The 24,685-nt window shown below is 31.4% G+C and overlaps 1 protein-coding gene across 2 annotated transcripts in view; it reads right to left on the bottom strand.

The window, feature by feature from the left end:
- Positions 1-24,685, bottom strand: part of DIP2 (disco-interacting protein 2) — a 282,433-nt gene that overhangs the window by 197,909 nt on the left and 59,839 nt on the right. For both annotated transcript variants that reach the window (XM_065505424.1, XM_065505422.1), the window contains exon 5: positions 7,277-7,470. In XM_065505424.1, coding sequence (XP_065361496.1) covers positions 7,277-7,470 — 194 coding nt within the window. The remainder of the gene's footprint in view (positions 1-7,276; positions 7,471-24,685) is intronic.

The following is a 24,685-nucleotide window of genomic DNA, read 5'->3' as shown; positions in this document are numbered from 1 at the left end:
TTTTAAATAGCAAAATTCTCGAAAGCATGTCTGACAGAATTATTGAAGATTTGGATCCCGAAGATATCTGGGGTCCTCAGAAAATTGATTTCAACAGACAGACGGACATGGCTTAATCGACTCCGCTATCTATAAGGATCCAGAATATATATACTTTATAGGGTCGGAAATGAAAAATGTAGAAATTACAAACGGAATGACAAACTTATATATACCCTTCTCACGAAGGTGAAGGGTATAATAAATAAACCTAAATATCTCTTGAACTAAAAGTGATAATTTACATATGTATGCATGTTTTTTGTAGATCTCCTTAAGTACTTATTTAAAATTTCAGCTCATTCGGATCATACTTGGATTTTTGGAGATAGTTTTAAAAATGTGAGACCTAATATGGCGTGTTATTTTGCCAATAAAGCGCTCTATTTACAACAATTGTATCTTTGGTGACCCCCACTTAAATTTTCCGACATAGCAACCAGTTGCTATGCATGCATCGTCTAAATCGGTCAAAATTCTGTATCACCAAGACCCCAACTCCAGATCGTAGGACAGAATTTACAGGAATGACTAGAGCAAGTGATGTTACTTATGAAGGTCCATTTGATACCGATTATAAGCCCCAACAGGGCTTAAGAGGGCAACTTAAGAGAGTGCGATTTGCAAGTCCAGGGCCATCAACATTATAAACATAATAAGAATATTTTTTTTATTATTTCTGTAATAGATATCATAGTATCAGAATATTGAAGTAAAGAAAAATCAAATGAAATTAAAACAAGTAAGAGTGCTATATTCGGCTATGCCGAATCTTATATACCCTTCACCTTTGTTGTGGATGCATTATTATTTTTTATAATTAGTATATATTAGTAGCGTCTAAAGAAAGTGTACAACTTGTTTGTACATTTAAAATATTTTATTTACATATTAAAAAACTATTTGTTCTCCAGTTCTAGTATATTTAACAAAACATTTAATGGTTCTCTTGCAATATATAAACAAAAAACTAAACTAGTTCAACTGCAACAAAAACAGTAACAACAAAACCAAAAATACTCCATTTTTAACTCGTCAAAAGAAAGTGTACAGGTTAGGGAAATTAGAAGAAAAAACGTGTTTAGTATTTTATTTGACATCTTTTGGGTTTTAAAACAGTTTCAAGCCTCCTTGGCATTGTTTCTACCAATTTTGATGTCACCGATGTTGGGATGTTGAACCACTCTCCTGCAGGATTTCGTGTAGAGAGCTGGTAATATTTTATTTTCTGATCTGTCTGTCCAAATGCTACCACAGATGTTCAATGGAATTAATGTTCGGTGACTGTGGGGGTTGTTCCAGTTGTTTCGGTGTATGATACAACAACCATTCTTTAACAAGTTAAGAAGTATGCTTCGGATAGTTGTCCTGTTGGAAGATCCAGGTTCGGTCTAGATTTAATTTTCTAATGATGGGTTCCATATTTTCTATAAGAATGTTTAGGTAATCGGTTTTGCTCATCAAACTATCAATAAATATGAGTTTTCCCATGCCACTTGCCGCCATACACCCCCACACCATCACCTAACCACCACCATGCTTTACGGTGGATAGTACATTTTTTGGTCGAACTCTTGATTTTTGCTTCTCCAAATTTTACTCTTTTTTTTACTCCCGAAAATCTCAAACTTGCTTTCGTCCGTAAACAGCACATTATTCCAAAACAATTTTCTTGGTTTTTATACCTGTTTGCGAATTCTCGAAGTCGCTCTTTATTTCGTGTGGAAATGTGGGGTTATTCTCTCGGAACTCCACCATATAGAGCATTTGGGTGTAGCGCTCGGCGAACCGTACTGTTACTAACTCTCAATCCAGACGAATCTGTTAATTCTTCGCATAATTTTACTGCACTTACTGTGAATACTTTCTTCACTGCTCTCACAATCGATCGTATTTCAAGGTTGTTAAGGCGTTTTGGTGTTCCGGCACGTTGCTGATCTTCTAAAATTCTAAATTTTTTTGTTTGTCTATAATTTTTTTTACAGTATTATGGCTTCTTCCTATTATAGAGGAGATTTCAAACAAGAAAAGCTACTATCTTAAAATCTCATGAGACTAGCAGCAAGATCCACAAAAAATTATAATCTAGGCAAAAATAAAGAATAACAATATATTTTTTTATGTAGCTAGAAAAATCTTATTGCAATTCTAAATGTGTACACTTTTTTCTGACGCGTTAAAAATGGAGTATTTTTGGTTTTGTTGTTACTGTTTTTGTTGCAGTTGAAATAGTTTAGTTTTTTGTTTATATATTGCAAGAGAACAATTAAGTGTTTTGTTAAATATACTAGAACTGGAGAAAAAATTGTTTTTTAATATGTAAATAAAACGTTTTAAATGTAAAAACAAGTTGTACACTTTCTTTTGACGCTGACTGTATGTATGTACATTGCCCACTTTCAGCGTACAGCATCCTAAATTTATCAAGAACACAAAAAACAACAACAACGCCAAACGAAACAAAACACCAAAAGAAAAAACAAAATACGCAAGGCAATGAAACCAACACACATCCAAACATACGTTTAATTGTATAAAAAACAACAACAACGCCAAAAGAAACAAAACACAAAAAAAAAAACAAAATACGCCAAGCATGCACATCCAAGCATACGTTTTCTTGCTTTTTTGTCAAAAAAACCAATACACAACCAAACAAACGTTTAGTTGTATAAAAAACAACAACAACGCCAAAAGAAACAAAACACAAAAAAAAAAACAAAATACGCAAAGCATGCACATCCAAAAACATACGTTTTGTTGCTTTTTTGTCAAAGCATGTAATACATTGTGTTTTTTGATGAAATTTACAGGGGTTGTCTCGGATTTTTACTCATATTTCCGTTATTTATGGACGGATTTTGCTGATTTTAAATAGCAAAATTCTCGAAAGTATGTCTGACAGAATTGTTGAAGATTTGGATCCCGGAGATAAAATTTATTAAAATTTGCCTTCAGAAAATTGATTTCAACAGACAGACGGACAGACAGACAGACAGACAGACAGACAGACAGACAGACAGACAGACAGACAGACAGACAGACAGACAGACAGACAGACAGACAGACAGACAGACAGACAGACAGACAGACAGACAGACAGACAGACAGACAGACAGACAGACAGACAGACAGACAGACAGACAGACAGACAGACAGACAGACAGACAGACAGACAGACAGACAGACAGACAGACAGACAGACAGACAGACAGACAGACAGACAGACATGGCTTAATCGACTCCGCTATCTATAAGGATCCAGAAAGATATACTTTATAGGGTCGGAAATGAAAAATGTAGAAATTACAAACGGAATGACAAACTTATATATACCCTTCTCACGAAGGTGAAGGGTATAAAAATTTTCAGTAAATTTTACACTTTGCGACTACCTAGGCGCTACTTAAACGGTGTTCACATGTTCTAGAAAATTGTTTATTGAGATCTTAGGTTCATTTTTGTAGTTGATTGTTGCACTGTGTATATGAGCCAAAAGCCAATTTTTTGTTAACACCTATTTCAAAAATTTTAATGCCATTCAATAGTAAACATACTGACACTAAGGTAGCCAACAAATTAGATAAACATATTTGCAATTGTGGTAGTTGCATGCTGTTAAAGACAAATATTTTATATTATTTTATAAAAAATGTGTTTCTGTAAATTTTAATCGCATAATATATAAATAATCGCATTTATATATAAAAATCAAGCATCAGCTCACCCAAATATGTTCGCGAAACCTACTGAAAACAAAAGAACAAGAGTTTTTTTCTAAAAATAAAAGTAACCCAGTGTAATACATATGTCTATGCCACCACAAGTTATCATTAATTCAGAATTTTGATATGTGTTGTTATAAGGACAGTCGACAAATTCAGATGAATTTCCTTCTTAGAATACTGTCTTAAAAACGATTTTATAACTTTTATATAAGTTTATAATCGTATCACATCGCCAAAAATGGAAATTGAATATAGGAAATGTGTTAATTATGGATATTATGTCCCAAATAAAAGTTGCTCTTAAAATTCGAATATTATTTTCTAAAATTAATATAATTGGTCAATTTACAACGTATCTTATCATGTTATATTGTCCTAATATTTCACAGTAGTTTGTATTGCTTTTCAAGCTAAAAAAAGTCCTAAAATAATACTACTATGTATGCTATGTTTATTGTGTTATCGTAACCAGCCTGCGCCGAATGCCTAAGAGTCGGTTAAGCCGAGCCGCCGAGACGAGATATGTTAGGACATTATGACAATATGACTGATAAGAGACCTTGTGAATTGACCAAATATATGTCCAAATTTATCTTAAAAAGATAATTAAAGCATGTTAATCAGTCCGTATCTAACAAACACAAAAAAGTTGACCAACCGTACTTTCAAAAAACAACTTATTTCGAATATTTAAAAATTTTGTCGTTAAAAAGTTACAGAATTGCGGTACAGAAGTAAATTATAATTACTCGCAACTATTATCGATAAATGGTTGACTTTTTTTGTTATGTTAGTAGGATAATAGTCTTTAAGATCTGGTATGATGTGTCACTGTACCGTTTATACCTGGGGCCTATTTCACTAAGCTACAAGTTCACAATTACAAGTGTGATTGCCTGTGAAATTGTGAACTTGTGAATAATTGTGTTTCATCAAAATACAATTACAAGTTTGTAGCTACAAGTGAATTTTACAAGTCACAAGTCTACAAGTCATACTTCTACAAGTGGTTTTGTTTCACTAAACTAAATTTGCACTTGTACACTTGTAGAATTGTAGAAAAAAAGCTTAGGGTCGACGGAGACCCTCAGAAAAATTTTACAAGTTACAAGTGAATGATAAATTGAAATAAAATTTGATTTTTAACTATTTTTTAATAAAAATTAGTTAAAATAAACACAAAATCCAAAAATTTTAATACTAATTAGGATGTGGTTACATTAATATAGAAAGGCCCTAACTCGTGTTTTTTTTAAGTCGATTTCTTTTTTTTTGCTAAATATGATATATGAGTGGACCATTTATCGAAATAATCGAAAATCTGGGCTTATAAAAATAGGTTTTTTTTAAATAGGTTTCATATATACAGAAGTCCACCTTATTTTAAGGCGATTAATGTAGGGTATCATATGGTCGGGCTTCAACGACTATACTTTTTTACTTGTTTTTTTTTGCTTTTGGGAATAGCCACTTTGGAAATCTAAACATATATAGACAATTCTAAATTAGTACCCAAAATTGCAAAAGTATTTATTTTTATCAGTCCCCGCATATTTTCCGATTGATTGGGTATAAACAAGTAAGAGAGCTATATTCGGCTGCGCCGAATCTTATATACCCTTCACCAAATTATACTTCAAAGTACAAATTTTAAATATTTTTAGGTAAACAAAATTTCTTGTTTTATTTAATTTTTTGGGAAAAAATATTTTTAAAATTTTTTTGTTTTTAAAATTTTAAAAAAAATTTTTGGTTTTTTGATGAAAAAAAAATTCGGGTTAAAAACTATTTTTTATATAAGAAATATTATTGAAATATGTTATATATATTGCGTTTTTATAGGATATTTTAGCATTTTGAGTAATAATAAATAAGAATTTTAAAATTAATATCACAATATATACAGTGGTGGCCACCAATTAAGACAAATACTTGAATTTTTTTCATAATTTTTATTAAAAAATAGTTAAAAATCAAATTTTATTTCAATTTATCATTCACTTGTAACTTGTAAAATTTTTCTGAGGGTCTCCGTCGACCCTAAGCTTTTTTTCTACAATTCTACAAGTGTACAAGTGCAAATTTAGTTTAGTGAAACAAAACCACTTGTTAAATTCACTTGTAGCTACAAACTTGTAATTGTATTTTGATGAAACACAATTATTCACAATTTTACAAGCAAAAACACTTGTAATTGTGAACTTGTAGCTTAGTGAAATAGGCCCCTGCTGTGTTATTAAATTATTTCTCAGTTACTATATTTAAGTCAAATATTAATTTTAGTGGATTAGAACTCCTTAGGGTCAAAAGGGGTTAAACAAATTTTACTACCAGAAGAAAGGCGAAAGTGTCCTCTTTAACCCCATATATACTTGCTGACCTGTTTTGACCTGTTAGTAGAACACTTTTTTTCGCTTGAATGAAATTACTCCCAACATTTTCTCTATTTTTATTTTACCCGTTCATATGACTGGAATTGGACTTTATCGGTCGTAAATGATTAATTTATATAGGTATCTACACAAATTTCGCTCCAAATAAGTTTTATATTGACTGAATTCAGTCACCTAATTTTATGATAATCGCTCCACCGAACATTCTTGACCGAACATACTTTCTTACTTGTTTTTATCAGCTTATAACTTTTTTATAAGTAAAGCTTATACAAAAAACAAACAAAAAACGTCTTTTGAATATATTCTCATTATGTATATGACTGTTTCTTTTACTATGTCCCTTAAATATGTTCACCAGATGCATTTTGTAGTTTTGTAGCTGTTGATATTTACGTTTATGTTACTTATTTTTGTGACCTACATTGTAATAACATGTATATTAAAAAAATCCCGTTTTATTTTTCTTTTTCCATTTTTTCTCCTTTTCTTAATGATCTACACGCAGAGAAAAAATATAATTGGGCATGGTTACTATAACCATTTAAATAGTGTTACAAGATTTTTAACAATATTATAGTCACAGTAACTATTTACATGATTGTGGTAACCATAATATGGTTAATTTATGATTCACATGATTGTATCAACCATATATATGGTTACAGTAAACAAATATATGTTTGTGGCAACCATATTTATGATGAATAATTTTATCATAATATGTTGTTCTCAGATTATGATAAGCCTTAAGCCGAGTGCAACATAATATGATAAGTCCTTCATCATATGAATGGTTGTCACAAACATATATTTGTTTACTGTAACCATATATATGGTTGATACAATCATGTGAATCGTAAATTAACCATATTATGGTTACCACAATCATGTAAATGATTACTGTGACTATAATATAGTTAAAAAACTTGTAACAATATTGAAATGGTTACAGTAACCATGACCAACTATATTTTTTCTCTGCGTGTAAGATTTAAATGAAATAATATAAATAAATAAATAACTACTTCTAGTAAAACTGCTAGAAATAGGCTACGCTATTTTCATCGGTTTAAATACTGCAGTTTAGTCGTAGCAACAAAGGGGTATACTCACCAATGGTGGCAAGGCCTGTTTTTGTCTACGTTCATGTTGACTATTTTTACTGGAAGCTATTCCTTTTGAAGATTCCCGTACTGGTGGTCGTATATTTTGTTCAACCATGTTTCCAACATGATCTCGAGGATAATTATATTCTTTATCTGGAGATATTACCTCTTCTGGAATAGATTCATCGCCAGTAGAAGACTCTAAACACGAAGAAAAAATAGATATGAAGTTAAAATAAGTTTATAATAGGAATGACAATTCCAAAAATCTCTGAATTTATCGGAACAAAGAAATATATAATGTCGGGATTTAGAAAAAAAAAATTCCTTAGAAGATAACACAACTAAACAGAAGGTCTCATTTTGCAAAACATATTTTTTATGAATGTTATATACCGGACCTATCAGCATCCAGATGTGAGCGACCAAGGCACTTCTGAGCATGACACATATCACATCTAGAGTTGTTAAACCCTGCATATTACACTCAGTTCATAAAACTCCTCGCGGACCAAATAAAAATAAGCTAGGATGTACTCAAATACATATATGCCAACATGAAAGTAACTAATAATAAAATGACGGTTCAGTGAAGGTGTACAAACTCTTTTACGCTGTCTTCGATTCCAATTGCGCAAGACTTTTTTTTAGCCAGCACGGCCATTTTCTTCCAGTTGTAAAGACGTCCATAGGATGCACGCCATACCCGGTCGAGAAGTAAAATCCCGAAAACGAGGCAAAGAGGAGTTCTCAGATTACTCCGTCACAAGAAGAATATCTAACAACCGAAAAATTATACTGCTACTGCAGATCAACCTTCATTGGAGTAAAAGGGCAACATTATCTCTGATGGGAAATTAAAAAAAGTAGGATACATGTTGTTCTTATCCAGCTGACGCCACCACAATAATACCGACGCAACATTTTGCTGATATCGTTGCATCTGCATTCGGACAGCCCGACATTACTACACACGCTATAAGTTTCATCTGCCAGGAGCACAGGTGGGAATATTTCAATAGACTGTGCTTACTCGCACCACCTCTCTTGGGGTAGTTCTAACTGCAACAATAGAAGGAATGCTCAATTAGAATTTCTACATGAAAACTTATAAACATTAAACAATGGAAATAAACCAACATACAAATGTATATAAAAGCATTAGGCATCTAATCGATACAAGTATTGATTTTCAGGCAAGATAACAGATGAAATCTGCGACCTTACCACTAGACTACCCATTATGTATAGGAATAAGGCCAAAATAGACTGGCAAAAATTTATGTTAGATCTTAAACACAGACTCGATAAATATTATGAACACTTTTGAGGAGTGTTTCCCACGCCGAAATAGACGATCCCGAGCAAAAAACCTCGGATGGCAGAGGAATTAATAAATCTCAGGAAATATACTAGGAGGATTTTCATTAGAGACCACTGGTAGTTTTTACCACTTGTTTAAAATATTCCTCAACACCAATAGCCTGGAGTGAAGCAAGAGGTTGTCTACATACCAAAACCATATAGACCCATAAGCTTAACCTCATTCTTATTGAAAACCCTGGAGCGCATTGTGGACTATGAATGCTCTGTCTTTTAAATTAAGACAATACAAATAACAAATAAATTCAAGGACCACATTGATAGCATAGCGATAGGCTCGAAGTGGAGCATAAGCCCAAAGATGACATACCGGCAAAATACGAGTATACAATAGATACAACACTAACAAAAAGTACAGAGACTGTGCTGCATATGCTATAGCTATTAAACATATTTAATTAATACTATCGACAGAAGTTCAGGTGAAATATGAAGCAGTCCTGGCTGCAACTAGAATTATGGTAATGGGAGAATGGCTGATAACTGACCACATAACCAATCACCAAAGGATAATAACCATTTTATCAGAAGGCAATATTACTACTGAAGGATGTACAGAATTCAAAGAAAATACGTTAATATTAACTGGAAGGTGAAGGTAAATGGCATGAAGTAACAGGAGTATAAACAGATAGTTAAAAAATTGATGACTGGACGGGAATGCGCTTCTATGAACTAATCTGAAACATTGTTAAATACTTTCGTCTCCCTGACCATAATACTGTTATCCACGCTGAGATAATGGCGGTTACGGAGGGAATGAAAAGGTTGAAGATTAATAACAAAACTCCAACTCGTACTTTTATGGTTTTAAGCCTCGGAACGCTTTACAATACTAAAATGAAATAAATTCTTACTCAAATTGCGAATATCCTAATGCAAAATTTGTCGCAGGAAACGAAAAGGGAAACAAACTATCTAAGATGTGTTCATGAATGGATACCATCACCCTTGAAAACTTCAAACCCTACCCAAATCTTAAGAACGAACTGATATAGTGGGTAATAAGTGCACATGTGAGAAACTGGCAGAACACTGCAGTCGACAGATAGTCCGACATTATATGAGGAAACCCAAACCAAGGAGATACTGAACCTAGATAGATATATTATTTGATAACGATACGATATGAAGCACGTGCGAAGATGAAACGATGGAACATTATCTGTGACAATGTCCAGCATTTAGTCGAATTAGAGACTAAAGTTTGTCACAAACGTTTTATATGTATTCGCACAGTTGTTTATGCTGACTTAAGCTAGTGTATGTATATTATAGTTGGACCTTTAGTTATCTGTTGCAAAAGTTTACAGGTCGTGGCATCATTAATGCATAAATTTACCCATTGTGATAAGAAAGATTGAAATTATTTAGGAATATTTTAATTAAGTTTAATACTTTTGAAGTAAAATATAATTATATAATAAGGTTGTTCACGGTAGCTTGGTTATCGGGTTATGTGGTTATTTCAACAACAAAAAAAAATCATGGATACATAAAAACAACTCTGCGCTCCCCAGCAAAAAAAGACATGCAAAATAAGTAGTAATGCATGGGTGCCACCAGTTCATTATCAGTGGCATGGGGGCCACTAATACGTATTTTCATTGGTGCACAATATTAATTTTAATATGCATTCTTGTAGTTATTATGAATTATGGCCAGATTCAGAAACACGACCGTAAAACAATTTTCAAGTTTTTATGAATGCACCGTGCTACATAATGGTGAAATGTCTAACCCATTTAAAACAACGTCTGGAGTTAGACAAGGTTGTTTACTGTCACCGCTTCTGTTCCTAATTGTATTAGATGCGGTTGTTAAACGCTCAACTACAAATAGACCGAGGGGAATTATATGGGATCCCTTAAACCCGAAAATTCGATTAGAGTCGCTGGACTATCCAGATGATAAATGTGAGCTTTCCCACAAACGTGCTGATATACAAGCAAAAATTAATGATCTTACCAGAGAATCAAAGAATGTTGGGTAGAAAATCAATATCAATAAGACAAAGGAAATACGCATTAAAGCGAGTTTCAATACCTAGAAAGTATGATAGATGCAAATGGGGGTGCTCTTCTTGATGTCACGACAAGAATTCGAAAAGCAAGAGGTGCTTTCGCCATATTATCAAAAACTTGGAAGTCAAAAAAAAACTAAAGTTAAACATATGTTCAGCATGTGTGATGTCCGACTATTATATGGATGCGAAACATGGCTTGTAACTGAGGAAATTAAGCGTAAAATGCGGAGGCATAATACTCTGAATTTACTGGCCTACTACAATTACAAATACTCAACTGCTCGCCATAACAAATATGAGTAACATAAACTGTGAAATCCGAAGACGTAAACTTGGCTGGATAGGGCACACACTTAGAAGAGAAGACGACAACATATGCCAAATAGCTCTAACATATAACCCCCAGGGTGCAAGAATACGAGTGTTGGTGCGTGAAATAAAAAAAGAAATAAAACTCTGTGTTTTTATTTTGTTTATATTAAAAAATTGTTTTCTTTATTACATTACCTTTATGTGTGAGAAAACGTTGTATGGGTCTTAGCGATCAAGCTACGATTAGATTAGTATAGGCAAAACAAAAGTGGCGAACAATGCTTAAGAAAAGTACCGTTAACGGTTTTACTCGTTACAATTTAGAAAAAAATATCCCCACCCAAGGGTGAACAAAAGGGAGTATACACATACACCTTGGAACAACAAAGAACGTTGTAACAAATCTTAAATTAAATAGGTAATACTAATAAAGAATGTAAACTTAAATCACATATATTTTTTTTTTCAATTCATTTATTTTTTCAAATAACAAGTTGGTCATACGATGTTTTTACCTTTACCGTCAACGAAATTTGTCGCGATGCCTCATAAAGAGAACATATATTGACTTTGCAAAAATTTTCTTCATTAACGGTGCACAGTGGTTTAGAAACTTTTTTTTTTGGAAATAATTCGGTATCTCGGGAACTATTGGAGATATTATTACAAAATTTCACATGGTTAGAGCTGAGGTGTTTTTCAGTTGAATTACATTTGTTCAGCTTCCTAGGGGTAATACGGGCCAGTTTGTGCCCCCTCAAAGTTGGCCACCTCGGGTCTCAAAATTTTTAAAAAAATCCCCAAAAATTCATTTATGATCCGAATGAGCTGAAATTTAAAATATAAATAGTCCTAGAGAAGATCTACTTACATGTGTAGGTTATCTCCTTTAGTTGAAGAGATATTTAGGTTTTTTTTTTTAATTTTGCTCGATTTTTTTTTTTGTTTTTTAGATATGGCGGCATTATATGAAAAAATGTACAAATTTGTCAAAGCGGACAAGGTTTGTGGAACTTCTGAGGAGTAAATAAAGGCTTTTTATATAAGTATTTGATACTGTTGAAAACATTATGACCTGAGGATTGATATTTTAGTAAAATTAAATAATTTTATAAAATTTTGGGACTTCATTTACCTTAAAAACTAAAAAAACTTTCATATGGTGATTTTCCACGAATAAAAATATAAAATTTGATTTAATGTAAAATTTTAACGGTTAAAGATATCATAACAAAATTGGGAACTAATTTAGATCCAAATGTCCTTAAATTAATGACATTATAATTTTTGACATTTTTTATTTTCAAATACCGAAATTCCTAAAACGGGGAAAATGTGTTCCAAAAACTGAGTTTTTTTAGAAAAGTGCCTACTGTGACGCTATTTACCGTGTGATAGTAAAACAACTTTCTAAGTATTTAAACAACATATAGGGTTATACAAATACGGAACATTTTCGAGGATCGGTGCTTTGCCTTTTTAGAATTTTTTACTGAAACCTAAATATTTTTTTTTAAATTGTCCAAGTTTGGATAGGTCTGGGGGATACTGTGTCCGCTTAAGTGAGCCCAATTTTACTTTACATGCTTTTGCATTAAGTTTTCTTTCCGGAACATATAAAAATTGTATATAGTCCCAAAGAAAATTTGTTTCTACAAAAGAAAAAATATAGGGACTTTTTTAGGAAAAATCGTAAAAAATTAGGCCCATTTTACATGTTCCAACTTTGGATGCGTGTAACTTTTTACACGGACGAGATAACTGTTACCAAGTTTTTTTTATTTTATTTAGAATTTTATTGCCAATATAGCTGATATTTTGAAAAAAAAATTCGACCCTCCGTAGGGCCGCCATATATAAAAAACAAAAAAAAATCTAGCAAAATTAAAAAAAAAATAAACCTAAATATCTCTTCAACTAAAGGAGATAACCTACACATGTAAGCGTATTTTTTGTAGATCTTCTCAAGGACTATTTATATTTTAAATTTCAGCTCATTCGGATCATAAATTTTTGGGGATTTTTTTAAAAATTTTGAGACCCGAGGTGACCAACTTTGAGGGGGCACAAACTGGCCCGTATTACCCCTAGGAAGCTGAACAAATGTAATTCAGCTCAAAAACACCTCAGCTCTAACCATGTGAAATTTTGTAATAATATCTCCAATAGTTCTCGAGATACCGAATTATTTCCAAAAAAAAAGTTTCTAAACCACTGTGCGGTGGAGACGGCAGCTTTAGGTTTGCCACTAAACTTGAGCAAATATAGCTCATGCTACAGCAAAGGTCTAAAACTGCCCGTACCCGAATGCTCTTGTTCGAAATGAGCAGCAAAACAGTAGCCGTTGGAGAAAACGACACGGGGTGAAACAATGGCATTGACGGAAGTTGATTCGAAACAGCAGGTCGAGGATCGCTAGTTCGCGAGCGTTTTTTAGATTTCATTTGTTTCGCTGCGACGTTATTGTCATAGTGTAGCATCAAATGATGCTTTCCTTTACACGTTTTACAACATCCTTCACTTGAGCAATCGCGGGAAATATGATATGCGGAAAAACAACGCGAGCAATAATGGTGTAGTAGCACTATCCTAATTCTCTTTGCACAAGTCATATTTATGAATTTACGACACGAAGACAATTGATGCCTACGATCACAAATGCGATAATTTTTAGGAACGTTTCGCGAATTCCCGACCGGATTCGAACCAGAGGCTTCCACGGCACCTGATACTGGATCAGGATTTGTAGTTACGTTGGCGTCAGGAGCCGGTACCACTGCAGGGGCAGAGGATTTTTCAGGTGAGGTCAAAGGGACTCAGATGACAGCGACAACTTCAGACTTGCTGGTAGAACCTGTAGTATTAGTAGTCGTGGCTGCTGAGTCCACCTCCATTGTCTCATCGTAATCCTCAAGTAAAGCTTCTTCCAATAAGTGAGTTAGAGGATCCATGAAACAATGAAGGTTAACAAAATATTTTTTAAAGAGTTTCACTGGTTAAAACAACCAGTTTTGTAGTTGGTCGCTTTATTATCCCATTTTCTGTACGTATGTCCGCGACGCGTACGTTATGTTACTTCTAAGTGTACGGCTTTGGTGGCGAAACATACAAAAATACAGACATAGGCCTTTAAGATCTTGTATTCCTCCACGAAATTAACTTTTTGGGCTACAATGGCCAAACGTAGTTTCACATGTCTCACTTAATTTAAAGACGTTATGGTGTCATACGAATATCGGTTTCTATAAAGCGAATGAGTTCTATGGGAAAATCTAAAAACGTAAGATAAAACTCGGATAGCACGATCAAGCGACGAAAATCTATCCAAAACGTCCTCGTAATTCGTGAAAAAAAAGAAATGAGATTTTACATTTCGAACCTCAAGATCGGTATCAAGTAGTGACAGATTCTCGAGATTCCAAGTAGACTTTTCGTCCCGAAGCCATTGCGGACCATTCCACCAAAGAGAGCTCTGAGCCAAAAGAGAAGGTGTAACTCCTCTACTTCCTATCCAATTATGTTTGCCTACAATTTCCTGTATCTTGCAAACTCGATTTGCAACAAAGGTTGCCCAAGAAGAGGGGAGTAGTATAAATATGGGGTTTCTGGCTTGATTTAGAGGAATTTTTTCCTCTAAACTGGCAGAGAAGAGGAATATTGAAAATTTTTATTTGGAATATTGAAGTCCATGGACATTATGTCACTCCAAAAGATGACATTAAGTCCATGGACATTATGTAATTTTGGTAATGTCATAATGTTCATGTGTAAAGTGTCGTAAAGTCCATGGACATAATGCACTTTTGGAGTGACATAATGTCCACGATATTTAAAAAATAATTTAAGTATTTATGTTTTAATTTAACTTCTATCGAATTTACCGATGTAAATTTAAAGTAGTAATAAGACGATAGCTGCGATTTTTAGTTATCTGTTATCTGAATTTTCAGACGTCACAAATTTAAAGTTTAAAAAAGTAAAAGTGTTAAAGTGTTAAAATGGGTAATGTAAAACATAAATATGAATTTAGGAATAAATTTGACAAAAAAAGAGAGTTCAATAAAAAATTTAAGAACTTTCACTTCAAAAAAATACTTTTTAATAATTTATTTACAAGAAAGGCTTTATTTAGCGAAGTCGCCTGCCGCGATATATGGAGAAGAAAGTCCCTAAGAGCGGCCCTAGGCCGCCACGCAAAAAACTTTATTTACAAAGACAAGTTTATTTACAAAGACAAGTAGCATGGCGAGCAACTATTCGGTATCGCAGAAAAAGATATTTCTTATTGTATTGTATTGTGTGGAATTGATTTTGTTTTTTTGTTTCACTTTTATTCAAAGGGATAATTAATTTTTTGTTGAGTATGGTCATGAATAATTTTGAATATTGTAATAATAAATTAATGGGAGTATTTTTTTATTCACATTAAACAATATGGAACCTAAATTAAGATTTTCACAATTTGAAATATTAAAGAGAAATTTGTACAATATTTGAATAAATTTACTATTTTTGTGAAAAGTTTGTTCACCAGAAACCTCAATGAAACAAAAGAGGAAACAAAATATTTAATAGGAATCCAATATCATCTTCTTATCAAACTAAAGTTCTAAATTGTATAACCTACGTGTTAATGAAACACAAACAAGGAAAATATATAAGAAACATATTGAAACTCAAACAATGCAACCAGAGTCAAGTAGTGTAAGTCTTCACTAAATATATAAAAACGAAAATAAATATTTTAATCCAAATTTCATCCAAAAGTTAAGTAACAAAAAATTCAGGTTATTGAAATTACTTTTTAAACCCTAAACCACTTATTATAACTCCACTAAAACATAATTTTAACAATCAATGAAATACCCTATAAAGTAAATAAAATTATCAATAAATGAAATGAAGAATAATAAAAATAGATTAATAATTTTTAATTCAAAATCAAACAAAGGTTTCAAAATACAAAAATATAAATTTTAATATTAAACTGCCTCAAGAGAATTAATGATCGTAATAATAATAAGGATTCAAAAAGAATTAGAATTGTGGTTTTAAAGTAGCCCAGCTTCTCCAAGTCTCCAGAATTTTCAACACAACATCCATTATAAAATTCTCCACTCAAATCTAACTTTGTCAAACAAATAAAAACCACCCATTTAAATCTCACATTTCTAACACAATATTTTAGATTCAAAAATCTAATTAAGCAGATAGTCAAATTTATCATTTTTAAAACATAAAATTAAATCAACAACAACTCTAACCACAACATCAAAAATCCAATATCAGAGTCTGCAAAATTTAAAATATTTACATCAGAGTCTACATCAAATAATATTTTCTTCAACTATTTCAATCTATAAACATAAACAATTGCTACAATAAAATATTCAATTAAAGTTTCAAACCTTTTTGATTTTAATTATATTTCTCCATCCACATTTTTTCTGACATACAAACAACTCAAGCCCAACTCCTCCAAGACTCCAGAATTTCCAACGTTGACATCAAAGTCTATATCAAATAATATGGTCTAAATACAAAATATTTCAAACTATAAATATTAAAAATTGCTACAATTGTATAACAATTAATGAATAAAATAATATATTCAATTCAAGTTTCAAATCTTTATGATTTTTAAATTAAATATATTTCTTTTGCGTTTTATTTCTTGAATTTATTCGAATAATTTTAATTAGAAACTTTCCGCTATAAAATACAATTATCAAACCATAATGAACTAAAATTAATCAGCCTGACTACAAAAGACTTAAAGTCGATTTTAAGTCCATAATGGTGACTATTATTTTAAATTTCGCACCATAAAACAAATTTAAAAGATAATTTAAAATGTTGTTTTATTATTTCAAAAAAAAGCTTTTTGTTTTGAACTTTTGTGTACATTTTGTTTCTTTAATTTTTTTTAAATTTTGTTTTTATATTTACATTCATTGAAAAATATTTTCATTTATTTGAATGTATATGTTGGAAAATGTTTTGAAGCTTTTTTCAAATAAAAGCAAACAAATTTACTTCAAAATTTCTTTCATAGTTATGATATTTTCAAATAATTTAAATAATTGATGTTTAAGAAATTATTAATTTTTTTCTTTGAAGACAAATTAAATAAATTTTCAAAAAATTATTAAATAAATTATATAAATTTACCTGATTTTAAAAATCGAGTGTATGTGAATGGCATATTATTTTGAAATTTGATGTATGATTTATTTAAGAAAATTTTAAAAATTCTTTAAAGAGTTATATTTGTCGATAAGAAATATATTTGATAATAGTTATTGTTATTGTAATAATATAAATATTTGTTAAACAATAATATTCAAAAGAAAAGAAATTTTAGGGTTAATTTTTGAAAATAAATATTTGAAAAAACTTTCTTAACTTTTTCAACACAAATTCAAATAATTGAAAATATTTTTCAAATAATAATAAATAAATAAAAAAAAAAAAAATAATAAACAAAAATTTAAAAAACTTAAAAAAAAACAAAAAGTACATAAAGATTCAAAACAAAAAGCTTATTTTAAAATAATAAATCAAAATTTTCAAAAAGTAAAAAAGTAGAAAATTACCTATCAGAAAATTGGGTATAATTTTAATTGCCCTTATCCACAAATAAAAAAATTGGGTAAGACTGTCAGTGCCCAGAATATCAACGCTTCATTTAAAATCGTAAAGGCACTAAAAAATAGCAAATGATACCCTACGAAGTATTAGGATTATTTAATATTAACATTTTTTTTAATTTTTAAAGTTTTAATTATAATTTAATTTTGTGATGTTCTTTAATTTTCATCAATATTTTTTTAACGAATTGAGGTTTTGTTAACTTTTTTGTTGAAATACATATTTTTTGTTCCAATTAATAAAATTACTTTTAATTTTTTACATAATCACCTATTATTGCCGGTATAATTTCATAATATTTAAAAAAAAAATATGTTTTACGATTTTGAGTGACACTCACTGTAATTTAAAAATCATAAAGATTTGAAACTTGAATTGAATATATTATTTTATTCATTAATTGTTATACAATTGTAGCAATTTTTAATATTTATAGTTTGAAATATTTTGTATTTAGACCATATTATTTGATGTAGACTTTGATGTCAACGTTGGAAATTCTGGAGTCTTGGAGGAGTTGGGCTTGAGTTGTTTGTATGTCAGAAAAAATGTGGATGGAGACTTCGCAAAAAGAAATATAATTAAAATCAAAAAGGTTTGAAACTTTAATTGCATATTTTATTGTAGCAATTGTTTATGTTTATAGTTTGAAATAGTTGAAGAAAATATTATTTGATGTAGACTCTGATGTAAATATTTTAAATTTTGCAGACTCTGATATTGGATTATTGATGTTGTGGTTAGAGTTGTTGTTGATTTAATTTTATGTTTTAAAAATGATAAATTTGATTATCTGCTTAATTAGATTTTTGAATCTAAAATATTGTGTTAGAAATGTGAGATTTAAATGGGTGGTTTTTATTTGTTTGACAAAGTTAGATTTGAGTGGAGAATTTTATAATGGATGTTGTGTTGAAAATTCTGGAGACTTGGAGAAGCTGGGCTACTTTAAAACCACAATTCTAATTCTTTTTGAATCATTATTATTACGATCATTAATTCTCAGTTTAAGAGGCAGTTTAATATTAAAATTTATATTTTTGTATTTTGAAATCTTTGTTTGATTTTGAATTAAAAATTATTAATCTATTTTTATTATTCTTCATTTCATTAATTGATAATTTTATTTACTTTATAGGGTATTTCATTGATAAGTGGTTTAGGGTTTAAAAAGTAATTTCAATAACCAGAATTTTTTGTTGCTTAACTTTTGGATGAAATTTGGATTAAAATATTTATTTTCGTATTTATATATTTAGTGAAGACTTACACTACTTGACTCTGGTTGCATTGTTTGAGTTTCAATATGTTTCTTATATATTTTCCTTGTTTGTGTTTCATTATCACGTAGGTTATACAATTTAGAACTTTTAGTTTGATGAGAAGATGATATTGGGTTCCTATTAAATATTTTGTTTCCTCTTTTGTTTCATTGAGGTTTCTGGTAAACAAACTTTTCACAAAAATAGTAAATTTATTCAAATATTGTACAAATTTCTCTTTAATATTTCAAATTGTGAAAATCTTAATTTAGGTTCCATATTGTTTAATGTGAATAAAAAAATACTCCCATTAATTTATTATTACAATATTCAAAATTATTCATGACCATACTCAACAAAACATTAATTATCCCTTTGAATAAAAGTATATACCCTAATGCAGACTAATTAAAAGAAAATAAACCCTCCTATTAAAACTGCATTAAAAGCCTCTACACAATAGTACAACAAAACTAATGAAATAAAAAAACAAAATCAATTCCACGCAATACAACACACAAATAATGAAATAAAAAAACAAAATCAATTCCACACAATACAACACACAAAGCATTTTTTCTACATTACTCAAATTACCTGAAGCAAGAAAACAAAAATTTACAAATTGTCGCTGCCTTTTTCTCTGCCAAAAATTCCTCGTCATCAAATTTTCGCTGCCTTTTCCTCTGCCAACAATTCCTCGTCATCAAATTGTCGCTGCCTTAATTTCAGAAAATGCTCTTCAATATTCCTCATAAAAATTTTCTATATTCCTCTTCTCTGCCAGTTTAGAGGAAAAAATTCCTCTAAATCAAGCCAGATATTTATACTACTCAGGGGTCTTTCCTTAACCAGGAAAGGACGATCGTAGAATCAGTCCAACAATAAACCTGGTGCAATGGAATGTCAATTTCACACAACACGGCCTTCAAAAGGTCTGCCGCTAACACAGCACCACAAAGTTCAAGACGAGGTAAAGTAACCGATTTAATAGGGGCCACTTTCGTCTTGTATGTTAGCAAATGTGTGAAAATTTCTACTCTAGGTGTTTCCACCCGAATATATAAAGGCATATGCGGGGGTAAGCATATGCCTTTTCCGAGGCATCAGAAAAAACATGAAGTTCTACTGAGGATTCTGGTTCATAATGAACCCATCGAGGAATTTGTATACAATTGACTTCATGATACGAAGCCATAAATTTCTCCCATTCGGCTTGCGTTGACATTTTTAGATCCTCATCCCAATCTATCTGATCCTGCCAAACTTTTTGCAATAGCATTTTTGCTACTACTATGACTGGACCTAACCAACCTACCGGATCAAATAATTTCGCGATCGTTGACAGAACTTCCCTCTTAGTGTAGTGAGAACGACGCGCTGTAGGATTCACCTTAAAATAGAATGCGTCCAAATGAGCATTCCATTGGAGTCCCAGCGATTTCCTTGATTCGACAAAAACCAAAAGTTTCTCATCTATCAAATATTCTGGGGGAAACCCGGCTAAAATTGCCTTATCGTTCGAAGTCCATTTGCGAAGATTAAACATTGCAGATGATAATGCCGCTATAAGTTGATCACGACCGATCAAAGCGGTTTCAACATCATGAGTCCCCGTGAGTACGTCGTCAACGTACATACCTTTACGAAGAATTTTCGATGTAAGTGGATATTGACTCTCAGAAACATCTGCCAACTGTAATAAAGTACGGATGGCCAGACAAAGTGCACAGTTGACGCCAAAGGTCACAGTCTGTAATTCATACTGCTTTAAATCCTCCGTAGGAGAATCGCGAAACAAAATACGCTGAAAAGGAGTATGAGACTGGTCAAGCCTTATCTGTTTATACATTTGAGTAATATCACAATTAAAAACAAAGCGAAAAAATATCCAACGTAAAATCAATAGGACTAAATCTTCCTGAAGGGTAGGACCGACAAACAAACAATCGTTAAGACTAAGTCCACTAGAAGTTTTATTTGACGCATTAAATACTACTCTCAATTTAGTAGTTTTACGATCCAGTTTTATCACAGGATGATGTGACAAATAACATGAAGAAATGGAAGACGATGTCTCCACTATTGGCCTCATGTGACCCAAAACCAAATATTCTTTAACTACTTCGTCATACATTTCCTTAATTTGTGGTTTCCTCAATAGTGAAGCTTCTGTTCTCAAAAATTGCGCCCTAACATTTTGTCTTGAAGAACCTAACGAAAGCTTTTCCGGAAATTCAGTCTTGAAAGGAAGTGTCAATATATATCGCCCATCAGTTCCTATGCGAGTTGTGCGCTTGTAGTTCTCTTCACAAATCCTATCATAAAAGGACATTATTTTCCTGCTGCTGTTTAAATTGTCTTCCTTGGAAAACTCAACTCTGGTATTAAATACCTGAACAGAAGATGATGGCACAGGACCAGTAATAATCCAACCGAATATCGTGTTTTGAGCTAATAACGAACGACCCTAAAAAGTTTGTACGAATTTCCTTTAATATAATTTCAGGATACAAATCTGCACCTAGAAGCAGATCAACCGGTCTGCAATTGAAAAACTGAGAATCAGCCAATTGGAGATTCGGTACATTCCTACAAAGTTCATCCGTCATAACAAACGATGGTAAATTACCAGATATATTTGGTAAAACAAGAGCTGTAGTCCTTAAATTAATAAAAGCGTCCAAAGGAGAGCCTATTTCTATTGAGCAAAGTTTAGTAGAGGTTGCAGTAATCGTCTGGTTGACACCAGAGATTTGAGCCGAAATCTTTAAACGATTCTGCACGCGTTCAGAAATAAACGACGTTTCCGAACCAGGGTCAATGAGGGCTCGAGCCGGGTATGTCATACCTTGGTGACGTATATTCACCATAGCAGTCCCTGTAGAAAATCTTTCCGAAACTGAAAGATTCTTGAAACGCTTACAATCGAATCTTTTTGAATCCTTTCTGTTAGAAAAGCATCCATGTCTTTCCAACATGATAACGCAAATTTATCCTTAATGCTCTGTTCAAATAAAGTTACAGAGCAGTCAGGAAGTCGCTGTACACATAAAAAGACTAGAATCGGATCCCAATTCTCTGTCGGATCTTTATACACCGACAACACGGCAAGACAACTATTAATTCCTCTTTGCAAATTTTTGAGGCCGGTAAAAGACTCTTTTTCCAGTATTGGAATATTAAAAAGCGTCTTTAGTTGATTATTAACCAACATACGCGGATTCTCATATGCGTCTTTTAAATTTCGCCATGCCATTTCAAACCCTATCAGAAAGCGGACTTTTCGAAACAATTTCCTTCGCGTCGGCACTAGTTTTACGCAGTAAGTGGCATAATTTTTCAATATTTGTAAGACGCGAACTATTTATATATAAGGCCGTAAACAAATCCCTAAAGGCAGGCCATGAAAGATAATCACCCTCAAACATATCTACGTCACAAGGCGGTAAAGTCAAATTATGATGACCGACACAAATATTGACTTAGTCACTGAAGCAAACTGATGGATTTTCTCAGCAATTTTACCCGAACAGTTAATAAACGATCTATACGTATTCTGATATTTCGAGCTAGTCACCTCAGTATCACCAGGTTCAGTGTCCTCAGAGGTCGTCAAATAATCTAGACATTGTTCATATGTCGACTTAACAAGGTCCCACAACTTATTCAATTCATCTCTGTGAAACCCTATTGTGAACGCAGTATGTACTTCTTCGCGAGTATTATTAAATTCGGCTTCAAAACGGATAAGAGCTTCCGATGCTCTAATAAAACGGTCAAGTGGGGTAATAGACATGTTTATTACTTTTTCTTTTATATAAATTACAAGTTTAAAAATAATTATTAATAATAATTTCCAAAATTTTTACTTTTAAAATTAAAAAATCTTTAACTGATTTTTTCAAATAATATTTAATAAATTAAATTGTAATTAATTTTCACAAAATTGATCAATATTACACAAAAATTAATTTTGTCAAATTTAATGAAACGCGATAATAGTCAAACTGACCGACAGTAGAGTGACCACTTTTATATGAAGAAGAAGAAGTAAACACTAATGTGAATGTATTTATTTAATAACAACAAAAAACACAAAACTATTTAGTAGAGGTTGCAGTAATAATTTTAATTAATTTCTTTTCGTTTGAAACGCGAAAGATCTTTATGTTGTCACAAAAAATTAGCAAATTATCAAAATAAATTTAGTTTCTATAATTCTGTCCGTCCACGAAAACAAACCCGCAGTTGATATTTTCTAGTAGTAGAAAACACAAAGCAAGTGTCAAATAAAGTGAGGGTTGGAAAAGCGACCAACTACAACAAACACACAGTAATATTTTAACTAATGTGTATATGCGAGTGTTTGTTTAAACACTTTTATTTGTAATAAACAAAATAAATAAACACTTTTCTTTTACAAAATTCACTGCACTTTTTTTTATTAAGAAATATAAGTACGCACCTTATTATTTTGTAAATATGTTTTCCAAAAATAAGAAAAATTACGATAATTGGAGAAAGTGTCCAAAAAATGGCGATCCTTTTGTGATGATAAAAGAAAGAAAGGAGATACAAATTAATTTTTGTTCTTCGTACTTATTTATGTGCGGCAAAAAATCAGGCTCGATTGGACCAAATCCGGTTCGAAGGACCAAATGTTGGTGCGTGAAATAAAAAAGAAATAAAACTCTGTGTTTTTATTTTGTTTATATAAAAAAATTATTTTCTTTATTCTATTACCTTTATGTGTGAGAATACGTTGTATGGGTCTTAGCGATCAAGATACGATTAGATTAGTATAGGCAAAACAAAAGTGGTGAACAATGCTTAAGAAAAGTACCGTTAACGGTTTTACTCGTTACAATTTAGAAAAAAATATGCCCACCCAAGGGTGAACAAGTGGGAGTATACACAAAAACTATAAAAAAAATAACTTAAACAACGAGGAAGGCCGAACAACTCTTGGCGACGTTCAACATTAAACGAAATTAACAAGTTGCTTGTTTTCAACGATAGAAGGATAATTAACTTGATAAAACTAAGAAGTATTGCAAATATACGCTCCTGTTGGAGCCTATGCCCACAATGAGGTAGCTCTAAAATAATTTTAGAGCAAGGCTTATTATTTTATGAAAATCACACAGATTTCAAATAATTTCTGAGTTTTTTTCATACAAAAAATTTAAAATTGTTTTACGGTCGTGTTTCTGAATCAGGACCTAAATTAAAAAAATACATGAAAATACTAAAGGCCTTATTCATAATCAATTTTTAAATTTATTACAGGTTTATAAAACAAATTTTGTATGGAAATTCTGTTTTATAACCCTATTATAAAATTAAAAATTGATTATGAATAAGAGGGTAATTAAAAATTTTTTTTTTGTATTATTCATAAAGTTTTTTTTGTATTAAGCTGGCCACACACGGAATGATTTGTTCGCCTGATTTGTGTTTGAAAATTTTCAATTACTTGTGATTTTGTTCGCGCACAGCCCCATTAACAAGTAACAAGACGTCGAACACGAACAAATCATACTCACAAATCAACCGTGTGTGGCCACAGCTTTATTCAAAAAGTTTTTTTTTTGTATTATTCAAAAAGTTTTTTTGTATTATTTTTAAGTTTTTTCTATATTCTCATTAAACAATCTTATGCTTTATATACTTTAATTTATGTTGAATATAAATATTTTTATGTATTGTTAGGTCAATATAAATACATCCAATAATTAAAAAAAAAATAAATTTTTACTTAAAAAATTAAATTCACCCA

This window comes from Calliphora vicina, chromosome 3, assembly GCF_958450345.1.
Source record: "Calliphora vicina chromosome 3, idCalVici1.1, whole genome shotgun sequence".
Taxonomy (NCBI): Eukaryota; Metazoa; Arthropoda; class Insecta; order Diptera; family Calliphoridae; genus Calliphora; species Calliphora vicina.
The sequence above is the reverse complement of the archived record's forward strand: the minus strand, read 5'-3'. Positions and strand labels throughout refer to the sequence as shown.